A 14,705-nucleotide genomic window follows, 5' to 3' on the forward strand; every position below is an offset into this window, starting at 1 on the left:
TTTTATTAGCTTAAGCTTTTGAGACAATTAGTAATTTCACAAGATATTAGAGTTCGAATTCTAACTCTGCACTCTATCATATTTAATTAAATATTTTATGTGTTGGGTCACCCGTTAAGGAATAGTTTGGCCCACAAGTGAATAGAAGTGTTAATATATAAAAATAAATAATAAAATCTAATTCTTCTCATCAGCTTAAATTTTTTAGATAAGTGGTGATTCCACATCCTATATGAGGTAGAATATCTTAAATATTATAAAAAAATCTTTTTTTCTTAACAAGGGGGTTTTCTTTTATCTGAGAGAGACCTATAGACAAAGTAGGAAGGTAGATGAAGTGCTCAGAATGACAGATGAAAACTCAGTGGAGAGAACAGTAGTCGAGAAGCAGGGTTTCAGTTTGGCATTTAGACGCAAGAAGCAAGCATGCATGCCATCCGTTGAAGGGATATTCAAATCCTTGCTTTCGTTCAAAATAAAATAAAAATAAAATGGTGTCCCATGTGGTCTGGCTTTTAGAAAACTCATTCAAAAGCTTTTATTGATTGCCCCGTGAACTGATCATAACGCTAAACTCCATACCTCTTTTTTGTCCCATAAGAACTGAGAACTCAATTACCTGAGATTTTGTGTGTTCACGGGGCTCTTACTCTTAGTCCAATCATTGAAAAATAATGGGAAAAAAAAAAAAAAAAAACTTTGCGTTTGGCTCACATTTTGCGTTGCGTTCCCAAAATTTAAAGCAAACCTTCCACTTGCTGGGAATTTAAAGCAAGCTTTGACCATGGCTACATAAACACCAACCTGACACATGAGAGGTGATGGTACGAGCCATTTGGTAATTTGGATTAAGACATTCAAGTGAAAAGGCTACATACAATAGAATCCATGGCTGTAAAGATCATTATTCTCCCAATTCTCACCTTGTTTTCAATCATTTTACCACTTGCAAACTCCATTGACTTCCATTATCCCATTGTTTTCAACTTTGGAGATTCAAATTCTGACACAGGTGGGCTTGCTGCTGGGCTTGGCTTCCGCCTTGCCCCCCCAAATGGACAAATTTATTTCAAGACTTCTTCAGGGAGATTCTGTGATGGTCGTCTCATCTTAGACTTCCTCAGTAATTTCCTCTCTCATTTTCTGCAAACTTATCATGCTGCAATGCAATTTCAAGTTTATTTTCTTCTTCTACTTCTGAGAGTTTGATGCTTTCCAATTCATATACAGTTTACCATAAGTATTCGTGTTTCTTCCCATCAATTAAATAAGAGTTATTAACAACAAGATATGAATCAGATACAATGAGTTAGGGATGTATGTAACTTTCTATATGTCACCCTGAAAACATCACAGCAGTTTTCACACCTTTTGAAACGTGGAAAAGTATATATGCTAAGAGGTATGAGAGCTATTCTATGCAGTGGTGTCTCCAGACTGAGAGCATTTACACCTTTTATAATCGTTAGATCGGAAACTGAACAAGAATAAACAAACCTTGATGCCTTTTTCTCTTTTTTTTTTTTTTTTTTTGTTTGTGGGTCCTCTTGGCTTCCAACATACTCTAATGGCACACCAAACAAACGTCTTTTGTAAGAGTTCTCACAAACTAATTTGCAATGGGTAGTTATAAATTTATAATACAAGGGCTACTAGAGAGGCTCTCTTGCATTATCCATGGCTACCAAGACCTGCATGCTCCATGTTCTTTCCTTAATTATGTTCATCTGCTTGCCTCTTTCCAAATGCATTCACTTCAACTTTCCTGCGGTTTTCAACTTCGGGGACTCGAATTCTGACACGGGCGAGCTTATTGCTTCTGGGATTGAGAGCCTTGTGCCTCCTAATGGAAAGACTTACTTCCAAAATCCGTCTGGGAGATACTGTGATGGCCGTCTGATCATTGATTTTCTTAGTAATTTCCTTTTGCTCCACCAAGTTGCTTGTTTGTTCTGCTATGTTCATCTAAACTCTGTTTCAGTTCTCTGAATTCCCCTGTTTTCTTTGTTGTTAAGTATCATTGTCTCATTGATTACTATTCATGCCTGATTTTTTTCCTTAATTTTGGGTGCAATGTTTCAGTGGATGCAATGGATCTTCCATTTCTAAATGCCTATCTGGATTCAATTGGAGTGCCAAGTTTCCGAAAAGGCTGTAATTTTGCAGCTGCTGGTTCAACCATACTTCCAGCAACTGCAACATCTGTCAGCCCATTCTCATTTGGGATTCAGGTGGCTCAGTTCCTCCGATTCAAAGCTCGGGTTATCGAATTGATAGCTAAAAGTATGTAGACAGATTACAGTATACCATCTTCCATTGCATATTGTCATATTAACATTATTTTTAATTTTGATTCAGGTAAGAAATTTGTGAAGTACCTCCCAAAAGAAGAATATTTTGATGAGGCACTTTACATGTTCGACATTGGCCAGAATGATCTTGCTGGTGCTTTTTATTCCAAGTCATTCGATCAAGTTCTTGCTTCAATTCCAACAATCCTGGTTGAGTTTGAAAATGGAATAAAGGTCAGCTTCATCGATCACTTACTAAACAAATGATTATTTTTGTTTACCAACACTTAAACCAAACATAGATTAAATTAGTCCAACGTTGGAACCTCACTGTTCCTTTGATTCATCCGCTTGATTTTTCAGAAACTATATGATCAAGGGGCTAGGAATTTTTGGATACACAACACGGGTCCTCTTGGATGCTTGCCTCAGAATGTTGCCAGATTTGGAACTGACCCATCAAAGCTTGATGAGCTAGGATGTGTAAGCGGGCATAATCAAGCAGCTAAACTATTCAACATCCAGCTTCATGCTCTCTGCATAAAATTGCAAGCCCAATACTTGGATGCAAATGTCACCTTTGTTGATATCTTTAACATAAAATTCAACCTCATTGCAAATTATTCCCGATACGGTTAGTACATCTCAGTACTTGTTTTATCTTCAGTATTCCAGACTAACAACAGTGTAGGTCAGAATATTCACTTAATTTAAGCAACTTAGAAAGAAAATGGATTGTAATTAAGATTACCACTCTGCTGTCCCCTTAACCATGACGCAGCCTTTACTCAAACATTAAAGCTCCTAAATTTTGATTCAATACAGCATTCTTCTCACCTCAGATACATATTTGGTGTACAGATCTATACTTTGCCTGTATCCCCATTTAGAATAAACTTGAGTTTTAATTTTTCAAGGATGCTTACATCACAAAATACTTGAGAAATGTTCATTCTCTTTGTTGAGTAATAATCCTACATTACCTGTGGATGTCTTGGACATGTTTACAAGGAATGAACAATCATCTCTCACAAAACCGGTTCTACAAGAGAAGAACATGCGTTTATGAGATGAGTTAGACCCATAAATTTATTCATGGTATAAGAGCTTGCCACAAGACGAATGGAGGTCCACACTATTTATCCCGTGACAAGGATCAGAAAAAATACTAGTCTGTACGTGAGAGAGGGTGTTGATGAATAATCTCATATTGCCTGTGGATAAAGTCTTAAACATATTTATAAAAAATGAACAATCATTTTTTATAAAATCAATTTTATGAAATGAGTTATGCATGAATTTCTTTTCACACTTCATCGATTTCACTTTGTTTCTACATTAAAGACACCTGCTTTTCACTGAAGTTGTTTCGTTTTAAGCCCCCACAGATAAAGTTCTTCCCATTCTAATTATATCAAAATTCATTTTTTATGGGTATTAATTGCAGGATTTGAACAACCAATTATGGCTTGCTGTGGGTACGGGGGTCCACCATTGAATTATGACAGTCGCATTAGCTGTGGACAAACAAAGATCTTGAACGGGACCTCGGCCACGGCCAAAGGGTGCTCAGACAGTACTGCATATGTCAATTGGGATGGAATTCATTACACTGAGGCTGCAAATCAGTATGTCTCATCACAGATACTCACTGGAAAATATTCTGATCCTCCTTTCTCGGAAAAGATGCCTTTCCTATTGAAGCTTAAGCTCTGAAAAGAATATGCTTGTTATTATATGATTATTTGTTCTCTGTCTCCCTCATATGTTGACTTCTAACAAGAAATTGTAAGCTATCATTTGAAACCAGTTTCTGACAAGAAGTATCTTTTGTCGCTGGAAACTAGTAATACAGTGAATGGACTTTATCATTTGAAGTGGGCTGCGTAGCTCTCATCAACAGGTTATAGCTTTAACTGTAATTTCTAATGGGATGGTGCTTCAACCAAAATATTGGAATAAAAAAATGTTTCACTTGAAATAATTCGGATAACATTGTTTATGATTAACAATTGTAGCATGATGATTTCTACAACAACACGTTATACATCATCTCGGAATTATGAGGGAGATAATTCGGAAGACAAATCTAATGTTAGCAATATCACTTCCTGGAGACATAAGCATAGTATTGTGCCATAGGAACAACAAAGGCAATCACTAACAAACCTCCAACTACCAGAGAGAATTGTCCCCTCTTCTCATCTGTCTCTTCCCTGCTTTTGTAGTTTGATTCTCGTTTATTATCTTTAAACTTGGGCCGCCAGGATCTGGAAGCCCATCAATGGCAGCAACTAGTCTCTTGGCACTGCTATAAACAGCTTCATTGTACTTTTCTTCAGTAGCCAGGACTGCAATTATAAATCCAACAATTTGATCACCACAACTGCAATATCTCCTATAAACAAACAACATATACTGCTGTACATCATTTGCAGACAGTCTCAAACTTTATGCACAATGATCAATTGATCATATTTCTTATAGCTAATGTCATCTGGAGTAGAGGACACAAATGGCTAATACAAGAGAAACTTCTGGACAGTCATCCACAACAAAAGGCCAGGGTGTCGCAAACTATGCAATTTCTGCGTCTATTAATAGGAATGGAAGGCCAAGATGTCTCTAATAGTAACATCTTTATGCAGAGGTGAAAGAGGCATTGAAATTTTCAGGGAAAAAGAAACACGAATTTCGGATTTGGCTTCCGTGGCTATGCAGGGGTAGAGATTTGGTTTGACATTGGCTAGCTTGCAATCAAGAGCCAAACAAATTACCACAAAATGCAATTATGTAATATGATCTTTGAAAATGCAGGTGAACAAGTGGAAGGTCTCGGGTGCCAAACATTGCTCATGTAAGGTTTTATAAAGAGCAGGCAATTGATCGATGACTCGGTTCAGTATGCTAAACAATAAAGGAAACCATGTGTATTAGACTACTGATTTCTATACATCTATTTCTTCAAATATGGTGTAGTTCCTCGTATCATAGGAAGCTGTTGGAACGTGCAACCTTAGTGTTAATTTTGGACTCCACATTCAGGTATTCCTGCTAATCAATCCTCAAAGTCTCCATGGAATATCTAGCAGCTCATAAATGAAAATATAAGGCTTCAGCCTTCAGAAATGACAAAAGATAAAGTGAAAATCAGTATATGTGATACCCCGTTCTGATAAGTGATAAGGGTAGCTAGTGTATAAGATCTCACATTGCTTGGAAATAAAAAGTTATTGCTCTTTATAATATTCCAATGGAGCTTCAATTGTATCATTGACTTTTGGAGTATAGGCAATGTGGCTTGGGCCTTCCATTGGAGCATTACCGTACATGTTTGCTCAAAGTGTCATCAAAAGGTTGACTCAAAGCTTAGGAACCAACAACCATTTATACGTATTTTTTATATGGAAGGATTTGATAAATTGAGCTGGAAATAACACATGGACCTCGATCCAATAATACTCCATTCCGGCATATTTTAAATGTCTAAGAAATTTGAATCTAGGCTCTGCATTGTGGTGAAAGAGCATCTTAGTGAACTCCGAGAAATGTGAAATGATGCACTAAATGTTCCGTTTATGTTGTATGCTGGTTATTTTCTAAGCAAATTGCTTTATGGATGCAACATTTTACCTTGCAAACTATCCACCAGTTTCTTTGTATTCTGCAAAACATCGTTTCAATGGAACATTTACGGTACTAGAGTGCACATACTCAGAACTACTGTCTTCTCAAGATCAATCGCATTTGCAGATAAGTCAAATGATTTTTTGCTTAAAGGAAGAGAAATATAAGGTGCAAGGTTACCAGGAAGATTTTCTGTTACGGTGCCATCAAGGATATTCTCTCCAACAGCCTGGATAAACGCAGGGCCCCCTGTGACTGCCCCTTCTTTTTGACTGGTAACAAGCACAACAATGCCCTTATTACTGCCCTCTTCTATGGAGGGATACCAACGCTCCAAAACTTGGTCAGCATACTCAAAAGCATCAGCTTTACTCTGAAACCAAATGTTTCTAAAAGCTTTTAGACCAAAACAAATAAATCCCAAAGGCGTAGTACTAAACAGAGAGTTCTCTTTGTCTATAGGAAAAGAACTAAGCATATATCTGGATTTCTAAATGATTTGATTGTGTCCAGAGGAAATAAGAGTCAAGACGCTTCTCTTCATTGACCGTAGTAGAATCAGAATCATGCAGCATAGCTGAGATAGGTTGTACATGATACGTGAAATCAAGATTTTCTTTCCCTCAGTTTTGACGGAAACCAAACAAATGTTAATGATTTAAATAACAAACAGCTCTATTTTTTAAATAATCGAAAGGGTGTCCAAGAATTAGTTCAATTCAAGTTGTCAAAGTGGCACATCAGTATATACTTGTATTGACTGTATATTAAGAGAATTTGGCTGTGTAAAAACACTCACGGTGAGCTTTCGAACAGTGATGAAATTAATGTGGAAGTTCTTCCTGGACTCCAAGTCCGACAACAACCTCTTCAAATCCGATTTTGTCACCCGACTAAGCACGCCTGCATCGTCAACTACGTATGATTCGTTAGGTGGCCCTTCGTTAAGTACATCAAATTCAGAAGCTAATGCATTGCCACTAGGCAAGAGTGGGCTAAAGTTGAGAGCTAGAGTGAGCGCTAGAGCTGCTAGTCCCTGTTGCGCATAAGAAAGCCAGCTTTTGGGTATTGGTAAAGATGCATTAAAAGGATGAGGTTGGTATCTTTTGAGGCTAGAAGGAACGGTTTTGGAGAGAAAAAGAGAACTTGATCTGGGTTGGATAGCGGACGACGACAGGGTCTTTGGACAGGAATTTTTGGAGCTGAAGAGAGGGGCAAGAGAACGAGGAGACAGAATTGTTTCCATGAAAGAAGCAAGCAAGGAATTTCACAAATGGTGAAGCATGAAGGGGAGAGAAAAAGTAGTGATTTTCTACTATATATATTTTTCTTTTTCTGTTTTCTGTTTGGGAAATTTGGGTGGTTTGGATTGGCTGGCTGAATTTGTATTGGATAACGTCTGGTAAAAGCCACAAGGACATTATAGTCTATGCGAGTCACAGTCATCCCTAGAAACCGTTGATGATTTTGATGGAAAATTTCAAAACCTTCATTTTAAGATTTTAAAAATGAGAAATTTTATTTATAATTTTTATTTAGAGATTGTACATGCAAGCCTTATATTAAATAAAAAAAAATACCATTTTGATAAAGATATTTTTATAATTTTAAAAAAATTTAAAGATAAAATTAACTAGATTTACAATACAGTCTCCATTTAAATATTGTATATAGTATTGCTCTTTGCAAATATATGTCCAGGAATGCTTCCTTCACACAAAAAAAAATCTAAATGTATAAATTGATGCAACTCGATATTGTATCTCAAATTGTAAACTTCAATAAAATAAATATAACGTATTACATTAAATTACGTCAATTTATAAATATATTTTTATAAAATTTGTTTATAGATATAATACTTCTCATATATCTCTATCTTTTATCTTATTTCATAAAGAGGTAATATAAACCCATTGCGACTAGTTATTAGAGAGATTAATTCAGGTAAGTCTAAATTTTGATATAACAATGTAAGGATGATGTTATGTATGTCATTATTGCTATATTATTATTCAGGTCGAAGATTTTCTCATGATTAACCTACTTAAATAACTTAAGATGGGATCAAGGTCCTGCAACTTTTGTTTATGCCTATTAATGTTTTGGAAAGTACTAAATAAACAACAAATGTTGTAGAATGCAATTTATATATCCAATTCTCTTTCATTAGGCTCCGTTTAGATGTTAAGTTAAATTGAGTTGAATTTTTTATAAATAGTAAATTGAGATAGTGGAGTGAGTTTTATAGAGTCTACCTAAGATGAGTTTAAATGTATTTATGATAAATTAAAAAAAGTTATGGTCTAGTGTGTAAAGAGATATTTAGTTGAAAAAATTTATAAATCTCACGTGTAAAAAAATTTTAAGTTGAGATGAGTTTAATAATTTAACAGTTGAGTATTTGAATATTAGACTTAGTTTAAAATTAGATTGAACTGATCGGTCCAACTTTCAAACAGAGGCCTAAGACAAACAAAAACTTGAGAGAATATATGTATATATATATATATATATGTAATTAAATACTATAAAACTTAAAATGAAAAACAATATTTATCTATACTTTCCATTTTTTATTAGAAGAAGAATAATCTTATAAAGCTCAAAAAATATATTATATAAGCATCATAAGAAAAATAGGTTGAAATACCAAAAAGTCCTATCAATTTTTGAAATTCCTAAAGCTACCGTCTTGACCCTGCTTACAGAAAAAACTACACCATGTCCCACATTATCTCCCCTCCAAATTTTCAGCAGCCATGAATAATAACATCTCCATCTCAATTCTCTCATGGCCATTCTCCTCTCCCTTCCTCCACACCCACCAAACCCTCCCCAAAACCCCAATTCTGCCACCACTAAACCCATCTCTCTCACCGCTCCCAAACGCACCTCTTTCACCACCATCTCCAAGAGGCACTTTCTCCTTAAAACTACTTCGCTCTCCATCATTTCCTTGAGTACCCTATCATACCCAGTTGCCCATTCTTCAGCTGAACCTTCAGTGCCACCGAAACCGGCTCTCTCGGGCATTGCAAACACCAAGTCTTGGTTCCAGTTCTTTGGCGATGGGTTCGCCATTCGTATCCCCCCACAGTTTGAGGACATCACGGAGCCTGAGGTATGGATCCTTTTTTTCTCTTTGTACATATATTTTTTAGCGGAGTTGAAGAGGATTTCTATTCTTTAAAGTTATTGTCTGTATGCATATGTAAAAGGTAGTCAAAGCAAGGTGCTAAATTCACAGTAATGGTAAGTTGAGAAAACAATATGTGGAAATCACATATTTACAGCAATATCCTTTTTTTGAATGTGTGGTTTCGGGACTTGTGAATTGAGGTGGAGCCGTGGAGCCTTATTTAGGAGGCAGTTTTACTGTTTGTATGTTTTTGGTTGCAAATTCTCTATGGAAAGAAACTCTAACTCATGTGTGATTGTACGGAATTATTTTGATGTTTGTGGTGAATTTGCATTTTTTTTATTTCGACAATTTGTTAATCTACTGATTATAACGATCAATGTTTGTAGGATTACACTGCCGGATTGTCTCTATATGGAGACAAGGCAAAACCTAAGACCTTTGCTGCAAGATTTGCGTCATCGGATGGGTATATGATTTATATAACTTCCCTTCACTTAGATGGTTTTATTTATTTTTTTATTTTTCCAACGGGATAAGTTGCATGAGAGCTTTTGCGTCTCTAGGTACATAATTATTGTTTTTACATTCTTTACAATTCAGGAAGAGCCATCAAATCATTTTGGGAATGTTGTGTGCGAATAACTTCACGAAGTGTCAAAATATTAACCAAAAAAAAAAAAAAAACAGAGGGAGAGTAAAAATGAAAGTCGGTGTTATGGGGGAGTGGGAGGGCAGGGCGGGGCGGGGGGGCATTTATATACAGTTTTTTTTTTCCCCAACATATGGGCCATACCTAGTATAGTATGTTTATACTTGATTTTTATATGTGTTGTTTGATGCAGATCTGAAGTTTTGAGCGTTGTCATTCGCCCAACCAATCAACTTAAGATCACCTTCTTGGAGGTATGTGCAGTGGCAATCATGAAGTTTCATTACTTCATCTAAAATATATTGTTTTACTGTAGAGCTTTGTTGTACAACTGGCTCAAATAGAATAAATGCTTGTGATTTTTGCAATGGAGGACTTCTTCGATTTTTCTGTAATATCAAATGAACCACATACATAGAACCTTTGTTAAACAGGAACAAATAAATTGATGTTTGAAAGACTGCTAAAAAGTATGAGGAGATTGCATGAGAACAGGAGTGGTGAAATGTCTATTGAGGACAATGACACTCGATTACCATTTTGGCTCTGCAAGACTAAAATTTGGCAATTTTTTCTTCATACCTTGGATTGAAGACCATGTTTTTCATGTCAATCAGGCTTTTGAAGATTTCCCATCATGTTATCATGAACCTTTTAAATTCTTTTAGTTCCATTATTATTTTCAATAGTTTTCACCCTGAAAACTTACATGAGATTTGTTCACCCGAACAGGCCAAAGACATTACTGATTTAGGTTCTTTGAAGGAGGCTGCAAAAATTTTTGTTCCAGGTATATCAAGTCCCCTCTCCCATAAAGAGAGAGGGAGAGACAGAAAAGAAAATCCCAAAAACTCTCTAAGAACTGGTTATCTTGCTCTGCTATCTCTGGCAGTGGTTTTTAATTCTAGTCATGCTGCATTGGCAGGAGGGTCAAATTTATACTCTGCAAGAACTCTAAAAATAAAGGAAGAGGAAGGACTCAGGTGAGTTTAATTTCAAGTTGATGCCAAGGCTGCTGTAAATTAATGGTTTCTACTCATAAAAAAAAAAAAAAAAAAAAAAAAAAAAAATTAATGGTTTCTATTACCATCAAAGTGGACCCAGAAAAAAATTTACTATCAAAAGGGAAATTGCCTTAGGAAGGAAGTGAGGCATTTTTTTTCAGTGAAATACTTTTACACTCAACTTCTCTATATGTACAGTAATTAGATATAAATGGATAGACATTGCAGGGAAGTCCAGTTTTTTACAATACTACTTCAGTATCTTAAAGCAGTTGGGGCATCAAACACAAAGAATTTCTTTGAAGCTATGTATGGCTGTTTTATTCACAATATATAATTCCCTAATGTCTAATGTTCAATTTATTATTCAGGACTTATTATTTCTACGAATTTGGCAGAGATGAACAACATGTAGCACTAGTAGCTGCTGTTAATAGTGGAAAGGTGTGTTTCTATATTTTATCATTTTAGAATACTTTTTGTTTTGGCTTGTGATAAACCTGGAAGTTGATTAACTCATAAGATTTTACATTCCCATGAAGAATCTATACATTAGAAATTAGGATTTTGAACTCTCATGTGTAGGCAATTATTGCCGGAGCAACTGCCCCACAGTCTAAATGGGATGATGATGGAGTGAGGCTTCGTTCTGCTGCTGTATCACTTACAGTTCTCTAGTCATGCTACCATAAGATAGCAGGTATGTCGAATCCCTTAAAAAATACCATATTGAATTTCCTTAGGAAAAAAAAAAGTAGAATGGAATTATGTTGTGTACAATTCTTCTATTGTTGCAAAGTTATTTTCAAACGCAAATCTGATCAGCATCAATCAAACACTTGCATATCAATGTTGCATCATTCAGAGTGTAGATAAACTTAAATGTAAAGATTAATGGGCTTAGAGTGTTTACATAATCTTTTTACTAAAGTTAGTGTTTTCTACTGGAGAAGGTTAGGACCTCATGCAATTTGTGCCTGTGCCAATGTATGTCAGGCCATTGAAATAAAGAAAGTAACACTGCTTGACAATCATTGATCAACTTTCAGCAGTAAGGCTGAAGCCTTGGCGACAAGTTCTAGGTTCTGGTTCGGCAGTTGGGGGTCAAGAATTAATAATCTTGGCCAAATTTTGGGGATTGAGATATCGACAAAACTAGAGGAGAAAAAGAATAGTATTGATTTTCTGTGACGAAGAGACTATTGATTTTCAATTTTTCCTGCATCCAGATTGTTTTCTCACTCTTCATCTGTGCAACTGCATTACAGATGGGATACAAAATGCATCCTGGATTTGCTTTGCCATTCTTGAATCAACTTTTGCTGCTTCCAGATTCATGGTTCCAATGATTATATATATTCTTCCGGATTTGCAAATGGTTTACTTTTTAGCAGCTTCCTTCCCAGGAAGCCTTATAGGCAGCTAAAAACCACATAGCATAGAGTTGAATGGGAAATTGGTTTGGGGGAATTCTACCATTTTTTTATTTTGTATGAGGTCATTTCTCGTCAATGTTAATCTGAAATTTTGAACAGAGTGCAATTCCTTCAATCTCTATAGACAACAGTCTTTGAGAGAGAGAGAGAGAGAGTTACTTGTATACATACATATATGTATCGAGGAGTAGCGGCTGATCTATCTTATCTTTCCTTTCTCCATGGATGTATTCCCACTTGGAAGGACAAAATATAAAAGAAAAGAACCGGTAAACATAATCTAAATGTTTTTTTTTTTTTAGGAGAAAGTGAGGACAATATGAAACCCAACATTTTACCCACGTATAGGACTTACCACATGTGCCTAGCTTGAGTGTATGATCTAGACTCACATGGTCGATCACATGAGCAATAGCCAGCACAAAATCTATGCGCTTTTTAAAATTTGTAGGGCCTCTTAGCTAGGCACACTTTTTAGATTCTACAAGATTGCGTTTGGGTAGTAAGGTATTCTCAAATATTTTATAAATAATGATAAAAAAATAATGATAAAATATTAAATAGTAATGAAAAGTAAGTGAAAAGGTAATAATAAAATAATGAATAGTAGTGAGATATTCTGAAAATATCTGAGGTATTCTCTGTACCCAAATCTTCAAGACTTGAATAACTAAATTCTAAGTTAAATACTGTTCACATTCTTTTCTTTTGTCCTTGTCTTCCAGAATTAAAACCAAGGACTATATGCTGAACTTTCCTTGTCAAAATGGGCAATTCAAACACAATAATATAAGCCCTCTCTCAATTAACTTCCCATAATCAGGGATTGGATTCTCATTTCTTTGTTGGTGACATTAAATGAGAAATGAGAAAAGTGGTAATGGAAGTCAAGACATGTGGATTGTGTGACTGTCTCCTCAATGTCAGTGTGCAGAATGGCAGAATATCTTAGTACCTATAAGTATGTCCATATTATCCATGTCCATCAATTTTGTACCTTCATATTCTTGGTTGAAAGTCAAGTTATAGTTCAAGTCCATCTTGAGGAGCATCTACGTTCTCCTCGTCTAAAGTGCCTCCAAACTGACTTTTAAAAGGAGAGAGATGATATCTTGATAACTAATCTATGATTACTCCTTCATTACATTGGCCAAATGAATCATGCCGAGTAATCCTCTTCATTCCGAACAGAAATGTACTCCTTTTCAATCCCCTTTGTTTTTCGCATCCTTGCACGCCTATTTTTTTGTACTTGTTTTTTTTTTTTTTATTCTTTTTGTTTCTATTATCCAAAAGAGTGGGTACTGTACCTTTATGTCAGACAATTATATTATTAATTAAATAAGATATCTCTAATGTTGACGTCGTGTTTCGTGGGCCTGGATAAATCCACACCTCCGGTGTCGCAATGTGAATTATTTGGAACCCCCGTTAATATTCTGGTGCGGCTGTATGATGGCATTTTGTACACTCATGGTAGTAAATGAAAAATAAGCATTGTGAAAATAAAAATAGATGATATCAAGATTTACGTGGTTCGGCAATATGCTTACGTCCACGGGGTTTGGAGAGGAAAATATCCAATATAATATATCAGTTTACAATCACTCATAGATTCTCATATTTCACTGTATAGAGAAGGTTGAAACTTTTTTTGTTAAGGGCGATGTCTTTCTTAAGGGGTTGCTTGAAGAAGAAGATCTTATTAAGGGAGAGCTCGGTCCCTCTGAGAAGTAGAAGTCATTCATTAGTGTATATCTTTTCATCTGGCTGTATGCTTTATATATGTACCCATTTGTTGCGTTTATCAGCTTCCTTCCTTGGCCTACTGTCTTTATATGCTCTGAAACTCCCTGCCATGATATGACTTATCTCATTGGCGTGTCTGACTTGCTCTCCTTGATCCCTTCTTATCTCTCTCTGACATTCACAGCTCCTATATTCCTCTTATCCCCTCTTCTGTCCCTAGTGATATCTTGATAGGCTGGGCTCAATTTATGAGTTAGTGTATTTTTTTCCCCTCACATCTAAGTTGTCTCCTATTTGCTAATCATCAATTTAGTTATACAGATGAGATGAGATAAAAAAATAAAAATTAAATAAAATATTATTAAAATATTATTTTTTAATATTATTTTTATTTTAAAATTTTAAAAAATTAATTATTTATGATATTTTGTGGTGGTTGTGTATTCATATGCACATCCACTCGGAATCCTGTCGCAGATTGTGTCAGATTTATAACCTTAATTTAACATGAATATTTAGACGAGACCCAGACAGTGCCCCCACGAGGTTCATGTGTTGAGAATCTACATAGGTTTCTACAAAAACCATCTGAAATATCCATAAAAAAAAAATATATTTAACTACTGGTCTTGCCTTCTGTATTTAATGTCCGCCATTCCAATCCATTTGACAATGGTTTTCCGATGTACCTTCCACCATAAAGAGTTGAAGTTTCTAATGCAGAAAAACATTTGGAACGGACAGGGTAGAAATCTTGTATTTTTACATGCTTATTTCCTTGAATAATAATTATAATAGTATTTT

The 14,705-nt window shown here is 35.5% G+C and overlaps 3 protein-coding genes across 8 annotated transcripts; 2 read left to right on the plus strand and 1 right to left on the minus strand.

The window, feature by feature from the left end:
• The first annotated feature begins 702 nt into the window (after window positions 1–702).
• LOC121262388 (GDSL esterase/lipase At1g54790) lies at window positions 703–4,272 on the plus strand. 3 transcript variants are annotated; one of them, XM_041164847.1, is made up of 6 exons: window positions 703–1,123; window positions 1,661–1,915; window positions 2,083–2,283; window positions 2,359–2,525; window positions 2,655–2,925; window positions 3,739–4,100. In XM_041164847.1, exons 1-6 carry the CDS (start codon window positions 889–891, stop codon window positions 4,005–4,007), a joined length of 1,398 nt encoding a protein of 465 aa, XP_041020781.1. In that variant the 5' UTR covers window positions 703–888; the 3' UTR covers window positions 4,008–4,100. The 3 variants fall into 3 exon arrangements, with proteins under 3 accessions (XP_041020781.1, XP_041020780.1, XP_041020779.1); XM_041164846.1 differs by lacking the exon at window positions 1,661–1,915 and having other exon boundaries at window positions 711–1,123; window positions 3,739–4,272; XM_041164845.1 differs by lacking the exon at window positions 703–1,123 and having other exon boundaries at window positions 1,161–1,915; window positions 3,739–4,272.
• LOC121262389 (UPF0603 protein At1g54780, chloroplastic) lies at window positions 4,245–7,235 on the minus strand. Its single transcript, XM_041164849.1, is given in 4 exon segments — window positions 4,245–4,544; window positions 4,547–4,642; window positions 6,099–6,291; window positions 6,718–7,235. Coding segments are annotated over 4 exon segments (885 nt in total). The 5' UTR covers window positions 7,165–7,235; the 3' UTR covers window positions 4,245–4,395.
• Window positions 7,236–8,609: 1,374 nt separating this feature from the next.
• LOC121262392 lies at window positions 8,610–13,161 on the plus strand. 4 transcript variants are annotated; one of them, XM_041164856.1, is made up of 8 exons: window positions 8,615–9,042; window positions 9,450–9,529; window positions 9,906–9,966; window positions 10,445–10,502; window positions 10,638–10,695; window positions 11,088–11,160; window positions 11,302–11,416; window positions 12,878–13,161. In XM_041164856.1, the coding sequence occupies exons 1-7, from the start codon at window positions 8,713–8,715 to the stop codon at window positions 11,392–11,394; spliced, it is 753 nt and encodes a 250-aa protein (XP_041020790.1). In that variant the 5' UTR covers window positions 8,615–8,712; the 3' UTR covers window positions 11,395–11,416; window positions 12,878–13,161. The 4 variants fall into 4 exon arrangements, with proteins under 4 accessions (XP_041020787.1, XP_041020790.1, XP_041020788.1 ...); XM_041164854.1 differs by lacking the exon at window positions 12,878–13,161 and adding an exon at window positions 11,713–12,247; XM_041164855.1 differs by lacking the exon at window positions 12,878–13,161 and adding an exon at window positions 11,985–12,247.
• The last annotated feature ends 1,544 nt before the right edge of the window (window positions 13,162–14,705 follow it).

The sequence above is a fragment of the Juglans microcarpa x Juglans regia genome, chromosome 4S (assembly GCF_004785595.1).
Source record: "Juglans microcarpa x Juglans regia isolate MS1-56 chromosome 4S, Jm3101_v1.0, whole genome shotgun sequence".
NCBI classification, from domain to species: domain Eukaryota; kingdom Viridiplantae; phylum Streptophyta; class Magnoliopsida; order Fagales; family Juglandaceae; genus Juglans; species Juglans microcarpa x Juglans regia.

Bases quoted from the DNA above. Each gene is read 5' to 3' on its own strand.
- LOC121262388 (XM_041164847.1), top strand. From the start codon at position 889: ATGGCTGTAAAGATCATTATTCTCCCAATTCTCACCTTGTTTTCAATC. The intron at 1,916-2,082 runs GTAATTTCCTTT...GCAATGTTTCAG, and splicing joins TCTGATCATTGATTTTCTTA to TGGATGCAATGGATCTTCCA. The intron at 2,926-3,738 runs GTTAGTACATCT...TATTAATTGCAG, and splicing joins TGCAAATTATTCCCGATACG to GATTTGAACAACCAATTATG.
- LOC121262392 (XM_041164853.1), top strand. From the start codon at position 8,713: ATGGCCATTCTCCTCTCCCTTCCTCCACACCCACCAAACCCTCCCCAA. The intron at 9,043-9,449 runs GTATGGATCCTT...CAATGTTTGTAG, and splicing joins AGGACATCACGGAGCCTGAG to GATTACACTGCCGGATTGTC. The intron at 10,696-11,087 runs GTGAGTTTAATT...TTTATTATTCAG, and splicing joins AAGGAAGAGGAAGGACTCAG to GACTTATTATTTCTACGAAT.